This window comes from Dendropsophus ebraccatus, chromosome 12 (assembly GCF_027789765.1).
Source record: "Dendropsophus ebraccatus isolate aDenEbr1 chromosome 12, aDenEbr1.pat, whole genome shotgun sequence".
Lineage (NCBI taxonomy): Eukaryota > Metazoa > Chordata > Amphibia > Anura > Hylidae > Dendropsophus > Dendropsophus ebraccatus.
In genome coordinates, this window is record NC_091465.1 from 82,334,470 (window position 1) to 82,350,623 (window position 16,154).

General features: G+C 43.7%; 1 protein-coding gene across 3 annotated transcripts; it reads left to right on the forward strand.

Moving 5' to 3' along the window:
- The first annotated feature begins 2,592 nt into the window (after positions 1 to 2,592).
- LOC138769141 (phospholipase A2 inhibitor and Ly6/PLAUR domain-containing protein-like) lies at positions 2,593 to 15,097 on the forward strand. 3 transcript variants are annotated; one of them, XM_069947388.1, is made up of 6 exons: positions 2,593 to 2,701; positions 9,842 to 9,955; positions 12,208 to 12,357; positions 12,546 to 12,616; positions 13,724 to 13,861; positions 14,826 to 15,097. In XM_069947388.1, exons 3-6 carry the CDS (start codon positions 12,317 to 12,319, stop codon positions 14,957 to 14,959), a joined length of 384 nt encoding a protein of 127 aa, XP_069803489.1. In that variant the 5' UTR covers positions 2,593 to 2,701; positions 9,842 to 9,955; positions 12,208 to 12,316; the 3' UTR covers positions 14,960 to 15,097. The 3 variants fall into 3 exon arrangements, with proteins under 3 accessions (XP_069803489.1, XP_069803487.1, XP_069803488.1); XM_069947386.1 differs by lacking the exon at positions 12,546 to 12,616; XM_069947387.1 differs by lacking the exon at positions 12,546 to 12,616 and having other exon boundaries at positions 12,211 to 12,357.
- The last annotated feature ends 1,057 nt before the right edge of the window (positions 15,098 to 16,154 follow it).

Here is a 16,154-nt window from a genome sequence, read left to right on the forward strand (position 1 = left end):
ACAGATGTATACCGTAAAGATCTAACCTATTGTTAAGTCCAAAAGGGCCCAAAGCTTCCGTTTTTAAAATTAATTTTGTTTCTTTTTTTAATAATAAGTCATGTCTGTTGCCTCCATGTTGCGGTTGTTTCACACGTATCAGACCCAAAAAACGTAAATCATTAGCGGCGCCCCCGTGGACTTAACGAACATGTGAGATGGGCCTTGGACATCCTTTCCCCATCTGAATAGACCTAAGATGTTCAGAGAATAAGGGGCGGATAGTTTTTCCCAAATAATAACATCCACAGCTACATCTCACTGCATAAACCACGTATGTGGTGCGGCACGTAAAGAAATCTTTAATCTCCCAATTCACACTACCTAGTTGTATATTTGTCATATTATATAGGTGTTTGCAATACCGACATTGTCCGCACTTACATTGCAGTTTCCCGGCTGTAATGTACTAGAGAGCCAGTGTTCACTACCTTGTCCAGTGGGAGTTATTCGTCCTTTTACTAATTTATCTCTTAAATTTTTGCAACGTTTAAAGGCTACCAAAAGAGGTGTATTAACAATATTCTCCAAACAATAATCACCCTCCAACAAATGCCAACATTTATAGACCGCTGAGCGAACAACCGCATCCATAAGGCTGTGCCTAAATGTAAACACGGTCCTATCTGCGTTATTACTCCGGCGTCTATTAGTAAAGAGTAATTGATTACGATTCAGGGACTTAGGGTGGTATTAAACGGGCCGATGGGGGCCCGATATTACCTGTAAACGAGCAGCGATCTGCTAGATCATTGCTCGTTTACTGGACCTATTACACAGCCGGATAATCGTTGAACAAGGGCTGCAGGGACATCGTTACCGATGTCCTTGCAGCCCTTGCTTTTCTACAGTATATACATTACCTATCCACGTTCCAGGGCTGCTGCTGTGGTCCGCTTCTCCACGGGTCCCGCGCGCTCTAACTTCAGAGTGGCCTGTCGGCTGACAGGCCACTCTGAAGCTAGAGCGCGCAGGACCTGAGGAGAAGAAGACCGCAGCAGCAGCCCTGGAATGTGGATAGGTAATGTATATCGTCAGTCGCCGACCGCGCACCGCTATTACACGTAGGGGTGCGCGGTCGGCGCCCGCCAAAAATAGGTCCAAACCTATATCAACGATCAGCCGATGATCGTTGTCATCGGCTGATCGTTGTATTTATTACATGGAGCGATAATCGGCCGAATTGGGCTGATTCGGCCGATTATTGATACATGAAATAGTACCCTTAGCCTTCGACCGACACATTTCTATTTCTTTCTGTGGGTAACCCCTCGCCAGCAATCTTTTGGAGAGAGACTCTGTCTGTAAATCAAAAAGATATTCTGTATTGTTGATTCGCCTAAGGCAAACAAATTGTTCATAAGGGACAGCTCGCTTAACGTGTGAGGGATGGTAGCTGGTATACTCAAGTAGCGTATTAGTAGCAGTGGACTTACGAAATCTGCTTATTTTCAACCCAATCTCCAGTAACTCTATGTGGGTATCAAGGAAATCAAGCGACTTACCACCATAGTGAGCTGTGAATGTCATATTAAACCTGTATGAGGTATGAGATAAACTCATAGAACTCAGATTCTTGTTCGGACCATACAATTAGTATATCATCAATATACCGTAAAAATAGGGCTATCTTAGAAATAAATTGGTTATTAGTATTAAACACTTTTTTGTCCTCTAATTCTGCCAAATATAAGTTTGCAAATGTCGGGGCTACTGGCGTCCCCATCGCGGTCCCAGCCTGCTGACAATACCATTGGTCAGTGAACTGGAACGCATTATGAACTAAAACTAAAACTCAATAAATGGGGGTGCCACAATTACCACAATTCTGCAATCGACGTCTAACAGCCTAAATATGTGTACCTGCCCTGGCTTCCTTGTTGGCGTCTCTGCATGCTAACCCTAAGCACTGTGGTCCTAGCTCGGTCACCCTTGGTTTCTGCCTGTGTTTTATACTGTGTTCCTGCCAGCCGTGCTGCTGCTCTGTCTACATTGTCTCCTACTGTACCTGACCCGCCTCCTCTAGCAAGCCTAACCAGGGATAGTGACCTGGGGGTGGTGACCTGCTGCAGCAAGTTCATCCTGCCTTGCCACGAGCTCTGGTGAAGACCAGCGTCCCCCTAAGACTCGGCTCCCTGGTGCAGCTTACTCCATTGCCTAGAGGTCCAGTGGGTCCACGACTCCAGATGTTACAGGAGGGGAACTTGCAGCTACATTCTGCAGGAGCTTTACTATATCTTCACATTATTAGGCCGGGTTCACACAATATAAGACAATAGCCGTGCGGCCGCAAGGGATTCCATAGGCTTCAAAGCAATGTATATTTTCAATTATTCATTGCCGGTGTTGCAATTTGCAACAACGGCCGTGATTAATTGAGAATATACATTATGTGAACTTAGCCTTAACATTATTAGAAGAAGCTTTTTTTTTTTTTATTGTGCATTGCATTTACTATATGACAAAGAAGGATCAAGGAGGAACGTTATCTTGTGTTTATTAGTGGGAGGATTCTCATTGCTTGGAAATTCCCAGCCCTCCCCATGTCCTGCCCAACATAGACTAATAAAATAGGAACGTACAAGGTTTCCATCTCATGGAAGCAGAACCATGATGTCCATGACCGGGATCCTGAGTCTCCTCTCAGCTCTTATAGCAACAAGTAAGTGATCTGGAAAAAAAAATAGCTATGTACTATAAGTATCTACAATTATATTGCTAGAGAGGAAACCTACCATTCTGTGGGACATAGCACCAGTAAGAACATGGGGGGGGGGGGGTAATTATATTTAGAACTACCACACCAGCAGGTCAGTCAGTATAGATGTACAGATTGATAATATATATGCCCCCTCGTAAGAGCTATGACAGATGGCTTCTGTGACTAATTATACTAAAGGGCTTGTGCGACCATGGTAGCTGTAGTCTACATTAAGAGCTGGAGTGTAGCTGCTTATAAAATGTAACATCATCTTCCTAACAACCAGGTGTCATCAGGATATAGAGCTAATGGTGATGGGCTTAAGATTGTCTGGTCTTGTACTATCTCCAAATGTGACATCATGGTGGGCATGAATAAGATATCTACCAATCAGTGGCCGACCCATGAATGCTAAGAAGTACAAGTGGCTTTGGGCTAATAGGGAGGCATTCTGGGAGGTGTAGTTTCCCGGCCGGCTCCATCTTCAAAATAGTCCAGGATTTATAAAAACTTTAAATAGTGAAATGGAGGTACGGTGGATTGACCGAGATTAAGACCAAAGGGTTTTTTTTTTTCTTTAAAGGGCATGGGCGGAATAGCCCTCTAACTTATATCCCTTAATAGAAATAATAACTTTCTCTGCTCAATCAGCAACTTCTTGTTATTAAGAAAAAAAGAAAAAAAACATCAGTGGGTTCATCAGATAGAATCCAGTAAGTTATGACATAATGACTCCTATCCATGTACAATGTTCTCTCCCTTATCCAAAGGTTATATGATAAGATCATTGTTTGTACATAATTTCTTCAACTTCCTTGTTCCTCATTAGATAAGATAGAAGTTTTTATTTTTTTATTTAGATGTCAGTGCTTGGATAAGAGGTTTTACATAGTGTCCATGTCAGCTTCGGTTTAGGTCCCGTTTATGAATGAGATTATGTGTCATTTTTGGTAAGGAGGGCGCACAATGAGAAAAGGCCTACTTGTTCCTGCTGTTGTAATGCTCTAATATCTCTACCATCTGTCTTGTTTTGTGCCATTTACGTAGTAATAGTTTAGTAACAAAAAACACTTTCTATATTTACACTTTATGTCATGGCCCGGGGTTCTGAGATGGGGTTATACAGCAGGTGGGCTTGGTGTTTTTACTGGTTCACTTGTCACGCAGGTTCTGGCACAAGGTGTAAGTGTGGGTGCGGCAACAAAAATAGAACTGAGCCCAGTACTTACCAAGAAGCAACTGCTTTTTGCTATACAAAATACTAAGGCAAAGACACAGGTGCAAATGACTGTAAAGTGGAAATTGATGGAAGCTGGCTTAGTGTAATTATAGGGACCGTCTTGGGAGCCTTGTCCAATGCAGTTCTGTACTCTGTCGGGATTATAGTGTTTAAGAGTGTAGGTGAAGAATACTCGTACTCACATTTAGATAACTAGGTATCTGACCGCCTCCTGACAGGTTTGGTAGGCCTTTACTACTGGGTTAAGAAGACTTCCCGAGACCCCCAAAGATAGCCATGCGTGAGTCAAAAAGATACTTCAGCTTTCTGCTCTTTGTCTAACTGGGGATCAGTTCCTTGCTGTGGTAACTGAGAATAGGGGAGAAAGATTCCTGGCATAGACAAGGAGTACCCTAGAGGACAGTTACCCGTCCTGAGGGTTTAGTACTACATAAGTCTCTCTCATAAGAAGAATCTTTCTTTGAGCTTCTGGCTCCTGACATAATTATTATTATAATAATTATAATAATAATAATTGCATATACACAATACAGCTCCTCCATTCACTGACTTGTTTAAGTACTACCTTCTGTCCTTGATGCAGAAAAGACAGAAAAAGTTTAAAAGTTTCCAATTCCACCAATGTGTAAACAAGTCTTCAATCTTTATAGCTTCTCCAAGAAAAGCCCCAGACATATAGGAGAGTCACTGCATTGTGACTACTCCTGGTGATCCTATTCATGATCATACTACCATTACACCTTGCGCTCCATATAAAGGGATAGCGATCACTTGTAGTGTAGTGATGTGTGATACACATCATACATAATAATACCTGCAGAGTGTTTGCAGTCCTGACTTCCTTGCATTATTTGTCTGCCTTCAGCTATCATTTGCAGGTCATGGTGTCAATGACGTCAGTGTTGTGTAGCAGACAATATCATTTATGGCCACTCCATAAAACATGCCGCTCCTACAGAACTACAGCCGGAGCAAAAAACTTATTTGTCCTCATGGCAGAAACAGCAGTGCATAGAGAGAGAAGATGTCACCAGGCAAGATGAGGAGGTAACTTCCCCCATAGATGTACAGTAATACATTTTGTGTATGGTTGGTGGTACATGGTGGAGTCTGTTTTGACTTTGAGAGTCAGTAAGTAAGTCAGTAAGTAAAGTTTTAATCACAGTTGCCGGTTTGCATTTTGCTGCACCTGGAGGAAATCCCGGCCGGATGTGTTTACACATAGTATACACTCTGGCTGGGATCACAAGCGACCCTGCAAAAAAACATTCATTGAATGGCGGCCGCAGAGAACCTGTCAGTTCACACAATGGAGCGTTTGGCTCCGGCCGCACGCTCCATTGTGTGCATCAGGAAATTTGAATGCCAGCACAAACTGCTGCGCTCGCATCCGAATTCAGCAGAAGTGAAGATCATCAGGTCATCCAGTCTGGTACAAGTGCATGCCAACTTGGTTGGTGCATTGCCAAAAGTTCTGCCTCAAAAATAAAGTCACACTAGTCACATGACATCTAGATTTTTCTGGGATGGTGACATGTGGCATCCTAGTGGTACAATGTTTGTGAATAAGAACATTAAAGAGGGGTAGGGCCAAAACCTGAGGGATCTATTGGTTAACAGTTGGATCTTATCCATGTGGCCATTGTAATTTGTAGTCTTTGTAGATTTCTACTGAAAACAAAGGAATTTGAAAAGTCATTTATCATAAAATAAAATCATTCATTTCACTTCTCCTTCTCCTCCTTCTCCTTCTTCTCAGCTATACTTACTGTATCCAGGTCCAGTTTCCTGTAGGCAGCTATATAACAGCTATACTTACTGTATCCAGGTCCAGTCTCCTGAATGCAGCTATACAACAGCTATACTTACTGTATCCAGGTCCAGTCTCCTCTTTGGCCCTTGGGACGCGTTGCTTCTCCCCGCACTCCTGCTCTGTCTCATATTAGCCGGTGTGTTGCCCCGCCTACTAGCACGCATGTGCCAGTTCTCACAGATTTAAAGACTGCCCTGGAGCCCTAAGCAAAGGGAGACATGACTTTGGGAGCAGTCTTGTCTGTTTAATGCTATACATTTAGGCAGATTTAGGTGGTTCTGCTTTAAAAAGAGGGAGGAGTTTATGTATTGTATAAAATTGCTATGAGCAGGGTGGGGTTTAGGAATAGATATAACTTCCTGTCTTGTCTCTCCCGCCCTCCCTTTTTTCATCTCTACTTTAAAACAAATTTTCTTTTTGCAAGTGTAACTAATAATGCTTGTATTGTAAATATTATCTGTTTGTAAATGGTAAATCCAAGGGAAGGGCAATTCTACAGCCATGGTTACCTAGAGGTTTCCTTCACAGGGTTTTTTTTTCCTCTCCTGAGTGCTGGAGGATGACTATGAGTTGAGGATTCACCTTGTTTTGCACAATTTTCATAGTTTTGTAGTTCTAAGTTATATGTCCATGGCATTGAATTAAGTGTGCAAAATGGCGTGTTAAAAAAATAAAAAAAAAATAAAAAATGAAAGTAATAAATAAAAAATTAAAAAAATTGTGAATATATATATATTTTATTATCTTTCATAGCTTTGGTTTGGTGGCTCAGGAGACAGGTGGAAGTTGCAAGCAAGTTATGGTGGACTCCTTTTAACTCATAGAGGACATTAAATGGTGGTGAACAGGCTGAGCCTTGGAAGTGGCCAGCTTAAGGTTGCCAGAATGGTAACATCATCCAGGGGTGGGCACGATGGTTAAACACAGGAGTATGGCTCTTCAGTAGGGTCATTGGAGCTCTTAAAGTGGACTGGCTCCGCTAGCATGGCAGCCAAAACGTGTTGCTCCCTTTATTGCAGTCTGGCCGAGTGCTGTATTGCAGACAGCTGGGGATCTCACAGTGTCCATTAATCCCAGTGACCTAGCACTTCACCTGACTCCTGGGATTGTTGAAGCGGTGGCCATTTTAACACCAAAAAGTGTATTTTGTGCCTTCTTTTCATAGTCTGTAAATCCCCATAGGAAACCTCTCCTGCTCTTGACTGTCCAGAGCAGGAGAGGTTTCCTATGGGGATTTTCAAGTGATCTGGACAATTCCTGACATGGACAGAGGTGGCAGCAGAGATCAATGTGGTAGACTGGAAAGAATACTGCACTTCCTGCAGGACACACAGGAGCTGCACTTCCTGCAGGACATACAGGAGCTGATAAGTACTGGAAAACTAGAAGAGATTTTTTAAATAGAAGTAAATTGCAAATCTATATAACATGAAGAGAGAGGATTGCTGCTGCACCTCACACCTATGGCTGACACCAATGCCTCTCGGCAGCATTTAAAAAACAATGCCAGGATGTTGGTACAAAATTTGATCAAACCATATTGCCTCATGTACCAAAAGCAGGTCCCCTGGATCACATGAGTCCCTACACTAATTTAACACTGTGTCGGTCAGCGACTGCCAACCCCGCAATGCCAGTGCAAGCAGGGAAGGGAGGCCATAGAATAGCCCCGCAAACCCAATATCACAGGACCAAACCCCAAGGACCCCCCCAAACCCAGCAGGCACCACCAGCGGAGAGAGCTGCCACCAAGCAACACAAGTGTGAACATAGTCTAACTACTTACCATTACTCCTGCAGGTAGAATGGGAAATATAGGAGGTACTTGCCATGTGTGCACAGGAGCTTCCTGCTGGTTGGGGTCACATGGGTCTTGCAAGGAGGAGTGCTAGCACTCAGAAAAAGGAGAAAAGTAAAATATGACATGGAGAGAGAGGAGAGCTGCTGCACCTCACACCTATAGCTGACACTAATGCCTCTCGGCTACATTTAAAAACCAACGCCAGGATGTTGGTATATAATTTGATCAAACTATATTGCCTCATGTACCACGTAACTCAACACTGTGTCGGTCAGCGGTCAGCCATATGTGTGAGGTGCAACGGCTCCTTTCTCTCCATGTCGTATTTTACTTTTCTCTCTTTTCTGAGTGCTAGCACTCAGACCCATGTGACCCCAATTAGCAGGAAGCACATGTGCCCACATGGCAAGTACCTCCCATTCTTCCCATTCTAACTGCAGGAGCAATGGTGAGTAGCAAGACCATGTTCACACTTGTTTGGAGGCAGCTTTCTCCGCCGGAGGCATCTCCTCTGTTTTTGGGGGGGGGCCCTGGGGTTTGGCCCCGTGACATTGGGGTGCAGGGCCATTCTATGGCCCCCCTTTCCTGCTTGTGGTCACTTTGCGGGGTTTGCAGTCGCTGACCGACACAGTGTTGAGTTAGTGTAGGGACCTGAGTTAGTGTGATCCAGGGGACCTGTACATGATACATGAGGCAATATGGTTTGATCAAATTATATACCAACATCCTGGCGTTGGTTTTTAAATGTAGCAGACAGGCATTAGTGTCAGCCATAGTTGTGAGGTGCAGCGTCTCCTTTCTGTCCATGTCGTATTTTGCAAATCTATATAACTTTCTAAAACCACTTGATTTGAAGGAAAAAGATTCTTGCTAGAGTACCCCTTTAAAATCCTGGAAAAATGTCAATTAAAAATGCCATGTTTTGTTTTTTTTTCCCCCCGCAAAAACGCCAGCAGCCAGAAGTTTATGATCAGCCTTACACACGTGGCATTTTTTTTTTTTTTTTTTGGAGGGGGGGGGGGTTCTCTGCTCTCTGGCATCTTTGAGGGTCTGGCAGTTATTCCCGTAGACTTTTGTAGGTGTGAGGCAGAACAGGAGACACGGACAGGTGAGCCCTGAGCTGGCACCCGCCCCGCTGCCCCTACCTGCTTGCCTCAAAGCTCTAACAGCTAGGGACAACTGGACGGCAATCCCTATGCTGTATGCAGTGGTACACAGAACAAAGACAGACGAACACAACACAATAAAGAATAGTCAGGAAGCAGAGTCGGCAACAACCGGTAACAGAGGTACAAAATCGAAATAAAAAAAAGCTAAGTCGAGGTCACAAGATCCAGAAGGTCAGAGTCACTATAACAAATGGTCAGGGGATTGCTAGTTCTAGGCTCAAGGCGCTATCACAGGCATTGGAGTGAGGGAAGGGGCTGGGATTTATAGTGAGCAGGAAGCTAGATGCTGACAGCAGAAACAAATCAGTGAATGAGCTACAGCAAGAAAGTGCAGAGAGAACTGAAAAACATGGAGCGGATAACAGAAGACGTAACAAGGAACGTAACAAAACCAGAAACGGACTAAAAGGTTAAAAGCGCTGCGGCGCACAAACAGCAGACCAGCTGATAAGGACGCCGTCGGCGCGCCCTCAGCAACCGGCCCTGCCCGTAACCATGGACGCCATCAGCGTCCCTCCCAGCTGAACCGCGTGCCTCGGCAGAGGCAGGGGCCGAGAGCGCGGCTCGATTCCTGACAGTAGGATTGTTCTGGTTCTGTTTTTGTCACCTTTTGTGGTCTAGCAGCTAGGTCATGTGATAGCAGAGGATAAAAAAAAGTACACAAACACTAATAAACCACAAAAAAAAAATCAATCAGACAAAAAGTAAAAAACGGCAAAAGAAAATTACAGAAAAACACAAAGGCATGAAGAAAAAAAAAAGGAAAAAACACTGTGCGTCACATTGGCGATTTTTTGGGCACTTTTTTTTTTGCCTAAAAAACACCAGACAAAAAGTGAGTGTGTGAGGGCACCCTAACTGTGTTGTGGTACAATATCCGAGCACTTGGGGCCCAGCTTTTAAATTTTATCCGGGGACACACTTGGCCGGAAACCATATAGGAAAGTCGATTGAAGGCTGATGAAAGTGTATGCCTACTTTTAGTCTATGTAGGACAGTTCTTCCTGATGTGTGATGAGGATTATACTCAGTAACATTACAGGATGACTGATCTCTATGCTGTGTGATGTCTCTCTAGGTGACGCTCTCTCATGTACGCAGTGCTACTCAGAGTCATCCTCATGCTCGGGCCCCAGTGTGACTTGTCCTTTAGATCATCAGTGCGGATCCACATACACAGAAACCACTGCTGGTAAGTCATAGGATGAAGTACAATGTAATATTATCACTTCTAGAACTGTCTAGAATAGACTTTGTTGTCAGTATTTGTGCACATTCTGGTACTCATCAAAGGGATAAAATAAACAAACAAATAAATAAATAAACAAATGAATAAAACCTAATAGACGTCATAGAGGTTTTCTATCAGTTGCATCCGGTTTGGACAATCCTCTGTGAGTCCAGGCTGATACATGTTACCTGAAGTAAACTATCAGGATAGGGGAGAGAGTTGTGCTGCTGTTTACCTCACAGATGATTCTCTGCCCTGATACACTGTTAGGCTATGTTCTCACTACCATCGGCAACAACGGCCGTACTTTTTGCGGAGTGGAACAATGCCTATTCAGCTATGGGATCCCGGCTGGAGCATATACACATCGTATACGCTCCGCTCCGGTACGGGGCCGCAAATAACATGACAATTCAGTGAATTGTGGCCGTAGGAAACCCTGTGAGTTCACACGATGAAGCGAGCGGCTCCGGCCGCTCGCTTTATTGTGTGCTATGGAAAGCTCTGATGCGGGCGCACGCTGATGCGCCCACATCAGAGCTCTGCGGCCGGACAGATCATCCTCCCGGTACTTAAGTACCGGCCGGGATGATCCGGGCATAGACCGGCCATTCCCTGACCCGGCCGGGGTCACGGAACGGCCGGTCTCATACATTGTGCGAACATAGCCTTAGGGTATATGCACACTGAGCAATTCTCGAGGAATCGGGGTATATGCACACTAAGGAATTCTCGAGGAATTGAAGCAGAAAGTTTTCTGCTTGAAATTCCTCGCCTATTCAGCTCTGACAGAATAAGGGCAGTTTCACACTAAAGAATTCTCGCGGACAATGTCCGCGGAATTCCGTCAGCTGTCCGCCCGCACATCTGGGCGCCTTTCCGCCGGCCCCATAGACACCATTCTATGGGCCGGCGTATTCCGCTATACGCTGAAAGAAGTGTCATGTCACTTCTTTCAGCGGATCGTAGAATACGCCGGCCCATAGAATGGTGTCTATGGGGCCGGCGGAAAAGCGCGTGCCCGTGCGGGCGGACAGCTGATGGAATTCGGCGGACATTATCTGCGAGAATTCCGTAGTGTGAACCCGCCCTAAGAGCTGAATTTGAGCAGAATTTGAGCAGAATTCAAGCCCCCATTGACTTCTATAGGATTCCTTTAGCAGAATCCGCCCAAAGAATTGACATGTTTAAATTCCTTTGCTTGTACACGCTCACGGCCGCGCGCCTCTGCGCCCGTGCCATAGACACCATTCTATGCATAGGCGGACTCAACATTCCGCCGAAAGAATTGCCCCGTCGATTCTTTCGGCCGATAACGGAATCGGCCGGCCCATAGAATGTGCAATGGTCTGGGTTTGCTAATGTGCGCTATCAGGACAGTATGTACATGTCACTCAGTATCAGATCATGAAACACTACTACTACACACGATGACTACAATGTGTCCACATAATGTGTGTAATATAGTAACCAGTGTGTACTGACACATATAAGCCTATACGGGGTCAATATTCAGGGCAACTCCTCAATGTAAGTCCCACACTATATTACCAGAATCAACACGGCCCGTCAAGATCCAGATATATTGGCACAACGATTGAGAGTAATAAAAGAATCTACATTGCCCAGATCAGGAAATTGGCCCAGATGACAAAGGTCATCAAGGGTTAAAGAGGCACTGTCACACTTTTGCAATATACTCTATTATTTCATATATATATATATATATATATATATATATATATATATATATATATATATTCAAATTTTCTATGTTTAAATCAATGTTATACATATGGCCACTAGGTGTCTCCCATCACTGTGCATTTGTACAGCTGCTACAGTAGCAGACAAGTCTGGGGGTGCTTACTAGACATGAGCGAACCTGCCGCATTTCTGGTTCGTATGAGCCAGAAATCTTGGCATCTGACTCCCGCTGTCTAGTGACAGGTACGCTTTAAGTGATACTGTACCTGTAACATGTACCTGTCTCCATATTGTTTGCACAGATTTTCTATATATTATAGCTGACTTTGGAGGCCCCACAAGAGGGATACTTTGTGAACAGATTTTTTTAAAGCAACTTTGGGGGGGGGGGGGGGGGGGTGGGGGGACAAAATAAAAAAAAAAAAAAAATAAGAAAAGAGGTTCAATTTCTTTCTTTCTTTTTTTTTCTAAATTCAAGTAATGATAAAATTGTTCCTGTTGATTAGTAGGTGGTGTAAAGAATGTAGTAACGTATAGAGCGTGCACAAAGACATCTGAGTGTAATTTTAATGGCAGCGTAAGCGTTAATGGAGGAAAAGTCAAGAGGGTCACGTCATGCTGCAACACGGACTTCTGTACTCCTACTACTCCTCCACGTAAGTCAGCCGTTTTCCTTTACATTTACTCATAATTTGGGAAATGTGGCACACTGTTTATAGAGTTTTAAAGGGGCTTAAAATGCTAATAGTGAGTGTAGTATATTGCAGACTAATGCTTTGTTTGACTTCCCTTCATACATATCCATCATCTCTTTTTATAAACAACATCAAACAAAATAATGCAGCACTTGGGAGGTGAAGGCGGGTGCCAGCGGCCACACAGTGGAACAAGCAAACCGGGAGCTAAATAAAAAAGGTACTCCAGTAGTGAAAATACATTGAGGACGTCCTCACACTTTTTTTGTGGTGATTTTATGGCCTCTGAAAAACGCCAATGAGATCAGCGATCTGTTTCTCTCATGGCTCTACTAGGCATTGCTCCCACCTAGCCAGAATCCTGCTCCACACTGATGAGGGGCAACACCCCGAAACAGCTGTATGTCGATGGTTACCTGGCCTTGATTTTTCCCTTGTCATTACATTGTCTTATAGGGCCACTTAATATGGTGGTTTTGGTGGTTTCCTAATAGGAGCTTCCCCTTGGCTGGGTCCTTCCCGGAGGGATATCTGGCTAGTCCTGTGTTTTGAGACTTTTGATGAGGCTCCACGGGCTCTTCTTTTGCATATTCGTGTTTCCCAGGGGGCAATGCACCTAGGACTTCACTGCACTGAGCGCTTTCATTGGCAGCCGGCAGTGTTGTCGTTTTTGCTGGTCTCCCTGAGTTCAGTGATCTGTTTCTCTCATGGCTCTACTAGGCATTGCTCCCACCAAGCCAGAATCCTGCTCCACACTGATGAGGGGCAACACCCCGAAACAGCTGTATGTCGATGGTTACCTGGCCTTGATTTTTCCCTTGTCATTACATTGACTTATAGGGCCACTTAATATGGTGGTTTTGGTGGTTTCCTTACAGGAGCCACCCCTTGGCTGGGTGAATTTGGATGCAGGCGCACTCGTGTGTGCCCGCTTCCCAATTCAACATTGCACACAAAGGAGAATGGGGCCAGAGCCGCACTCTCCATTGTGTGAACTGACATGTCTGTGTGGCTGCTATTCAATGAAAAAAGAATATAGAATAGGGTGACCTACACATATATTCATTCACCAGCAGTGGCAAATTGGGTTCTGGGACACTGCACTGGGGTGATAATTGTATTTAAATGCAAGTCATATACAACTTCAATACACTGGTACCAAAGTACTGTTTTAATAGGATCCAGCACATGATGGGGGGAGGGGGTGCACAACTCTTTTAACAATGTGAGGAGGGGGTTGGGGGTGATGTAAGTGATGACTTTTCTTCATAGCTTTAAACATAAAAAAACAGGGTCTCTTTATCTCTCGTTTCTGCTTTGGTTCCAGTACCTAAAACCAGCTACAACTTCAACGGAGTGGTCTGCCCATGTTGTACATCTGCCTCCGATTGGTGTTACACAACAGAGACTATACGATGCACAGGGGATGAGAACAGGTGTATTCTCCAGATAGTAGAAATACCAGGTATGGAATGTTTTTCCTTTTTTTTCTCCCCCCCCCCCCCCCCCCCCCCTCCGCATCACTTTAAAGGAAACCATTGACAAAGATTGAAAGGTTCTCACTATTCTTCTGATGTTCCTATTATGGAGACAGTAAAACAAAGAAACAACTATAGCAAGAAAGGATGGACATATTGCACCATTTCATTCTACTTATTGGCATTGAGATCTGATAGTCACGGGGCCCCAAAAATAGATAAACATAAAACAAGTGCAGTTGTGACAATGAAGCCTCTAGTTTGTACTTAGGTCTTTTCTTAAAGGGAATCTGTCAGCTCCCGGGCCCTACCTGAGGTGCTGTCAGTATCCTGAGGCTGGCAGTCCCCTAGTGAGCATGGTGCCTTTTGGTGATTTGTCCGTGGAGTGGATTTTGGGCAATCTCAGGTCTCCTACTGTAATGAAGAGTCAAAGAGGTGTTGTGGCTCAGAGATTGTACTGCTCTCTGGCACACCTCACCACTCCTTCCTCCTCCCTCTTCTTCATGGATAATCAATGCTGCCTGGCCTCCTGCTAGCTCAGCTGTCAGTCAGTATCTGCCAATAGAAGACTGATGTGAAATCCAATATAGTTGAACCTCCTTGCCAGTGTTGGAGTTGTGTGTCCGGAGACCAGCACCAGTTTGCTTTCTGTGGTTCAATTCCCCTGATGGAAATGAAATATAGTTTTTTTTTCTTCCTCATTATTGTATCATTTTAATTTTTAATACAATGATGAGAAAAAAATAAAAAATAAATAACTATACTTTTTTATTTTTTTCATCATTGTATTAAATTTTATGTGGTTTCAGATTTAACTTATTAGAGGAAAGCTACTGTATATTGTGGTTGGTTGCTGTGGTCAACAAGGCCAGTGTGTACTGTATATTAGCCATTTTTCATATATGAGGTCTAACATTATGTCAAATGTAAGTGTTATATTCATCTTTGCAGATTTGGGCTCGACAGTCCTTCGGGGGTGCGCAACACAATCCATGTGTGATGATGGTAGTGTGTCCGAAAGTGTTGATGGATTGTCAGTCAACATGAAGATTACCTGCACCAATGGGGGTAGAGGAGTCCATTAAGTCGTCCTATCTCCAGCCATCACCTGTCTCCTGCTGCTGAAATTGTTCTTCTAACATTATACTTGTAAAGGATCCTTAGATAAATATGATCAAAGGAAGTGAGAAATTTTTGTGAAATAGAATAAATATTGGAAAATATTTGGAGTCACTGGTCTTTACTCCTTCTGATCCATCACCTTTTCAATGTATCAACTTTCTCTTGTTTTTTTGAAGTATTTGTTTCCCACCTTTCTCTTTGTTTTTTTTTTTTTTTTTGTAATATTAGTTCCCTTGTAGAACCTTAGACAGCATTTATGCCTTTATTATCTACTCGTGGATGAATGGAGCGTTACGCATCTTATTGTTATCTTTATAACTTTTAATAACTTTAAATAAAATGCCCATACCTTGGATCGAGTCCTGAGACAGTGGCCGTAGTCGTTTTTTTTTTTTTTTTTTTGTATCTTGTTTTCCCATTTGACTGGACACTGTCTACCCCTTCTACCTCAGTAATTGATTTCCTTACCACTCCCTATTTGCATAGTTCCCTCGGGTCACTTTACTCTTAAAGGGGTTGTTCACCAATTTTTTTGTCTTTCAAATGAACTGGTGCCAGAAAGTGCCAGAGATTTGTAAATTACTTCTATAAAAAAATATTGTCTTCCAGTACTTATCAGCTTTTTGTATGTCCTGCAGGAAGTGGTGTATTCTCTCAATTTTAACACAGTGCTCTCTGCTGCCACCTCTGTCCATGTCAGGAACTGTCCAGAGCAGTAGCATATCACCAAAGAAAGCCTCTCTTGCTCTGCAGACTGGAAATAATACACAACTTCCTGCAGATTTTTTAATTGAAGTACATTACAAATCTCTGCCACTTTTTGGTACCAGTTGACTTGAAAGAAAAAAAAATCTGGTGAACAACCCCTTTAACTTTGTTTTGCTTTGGTGGTTTCTGTGATTGGCAGATCTCCCTTCCAATCAGGGTGTTTGGTTAAAAGGTGTCTGTGGTTTGGAGATCAGGGGACTGGTCCAATCACGTTCTACACAAGCCCCTGAGCTCCTACAGATCATCTCCAGAGTATTAACCCCTCGTTGCCTATTGAGTCTAGGTTCCCTCTTAGCAAGCTCAGCTCCTCCTGTGGTTTTTTCTATGTGTTACCTTTGGCTATTTGACCCCTGCACCTGTTCCCTGACTATCCGGGTTTACCGCCTTCCC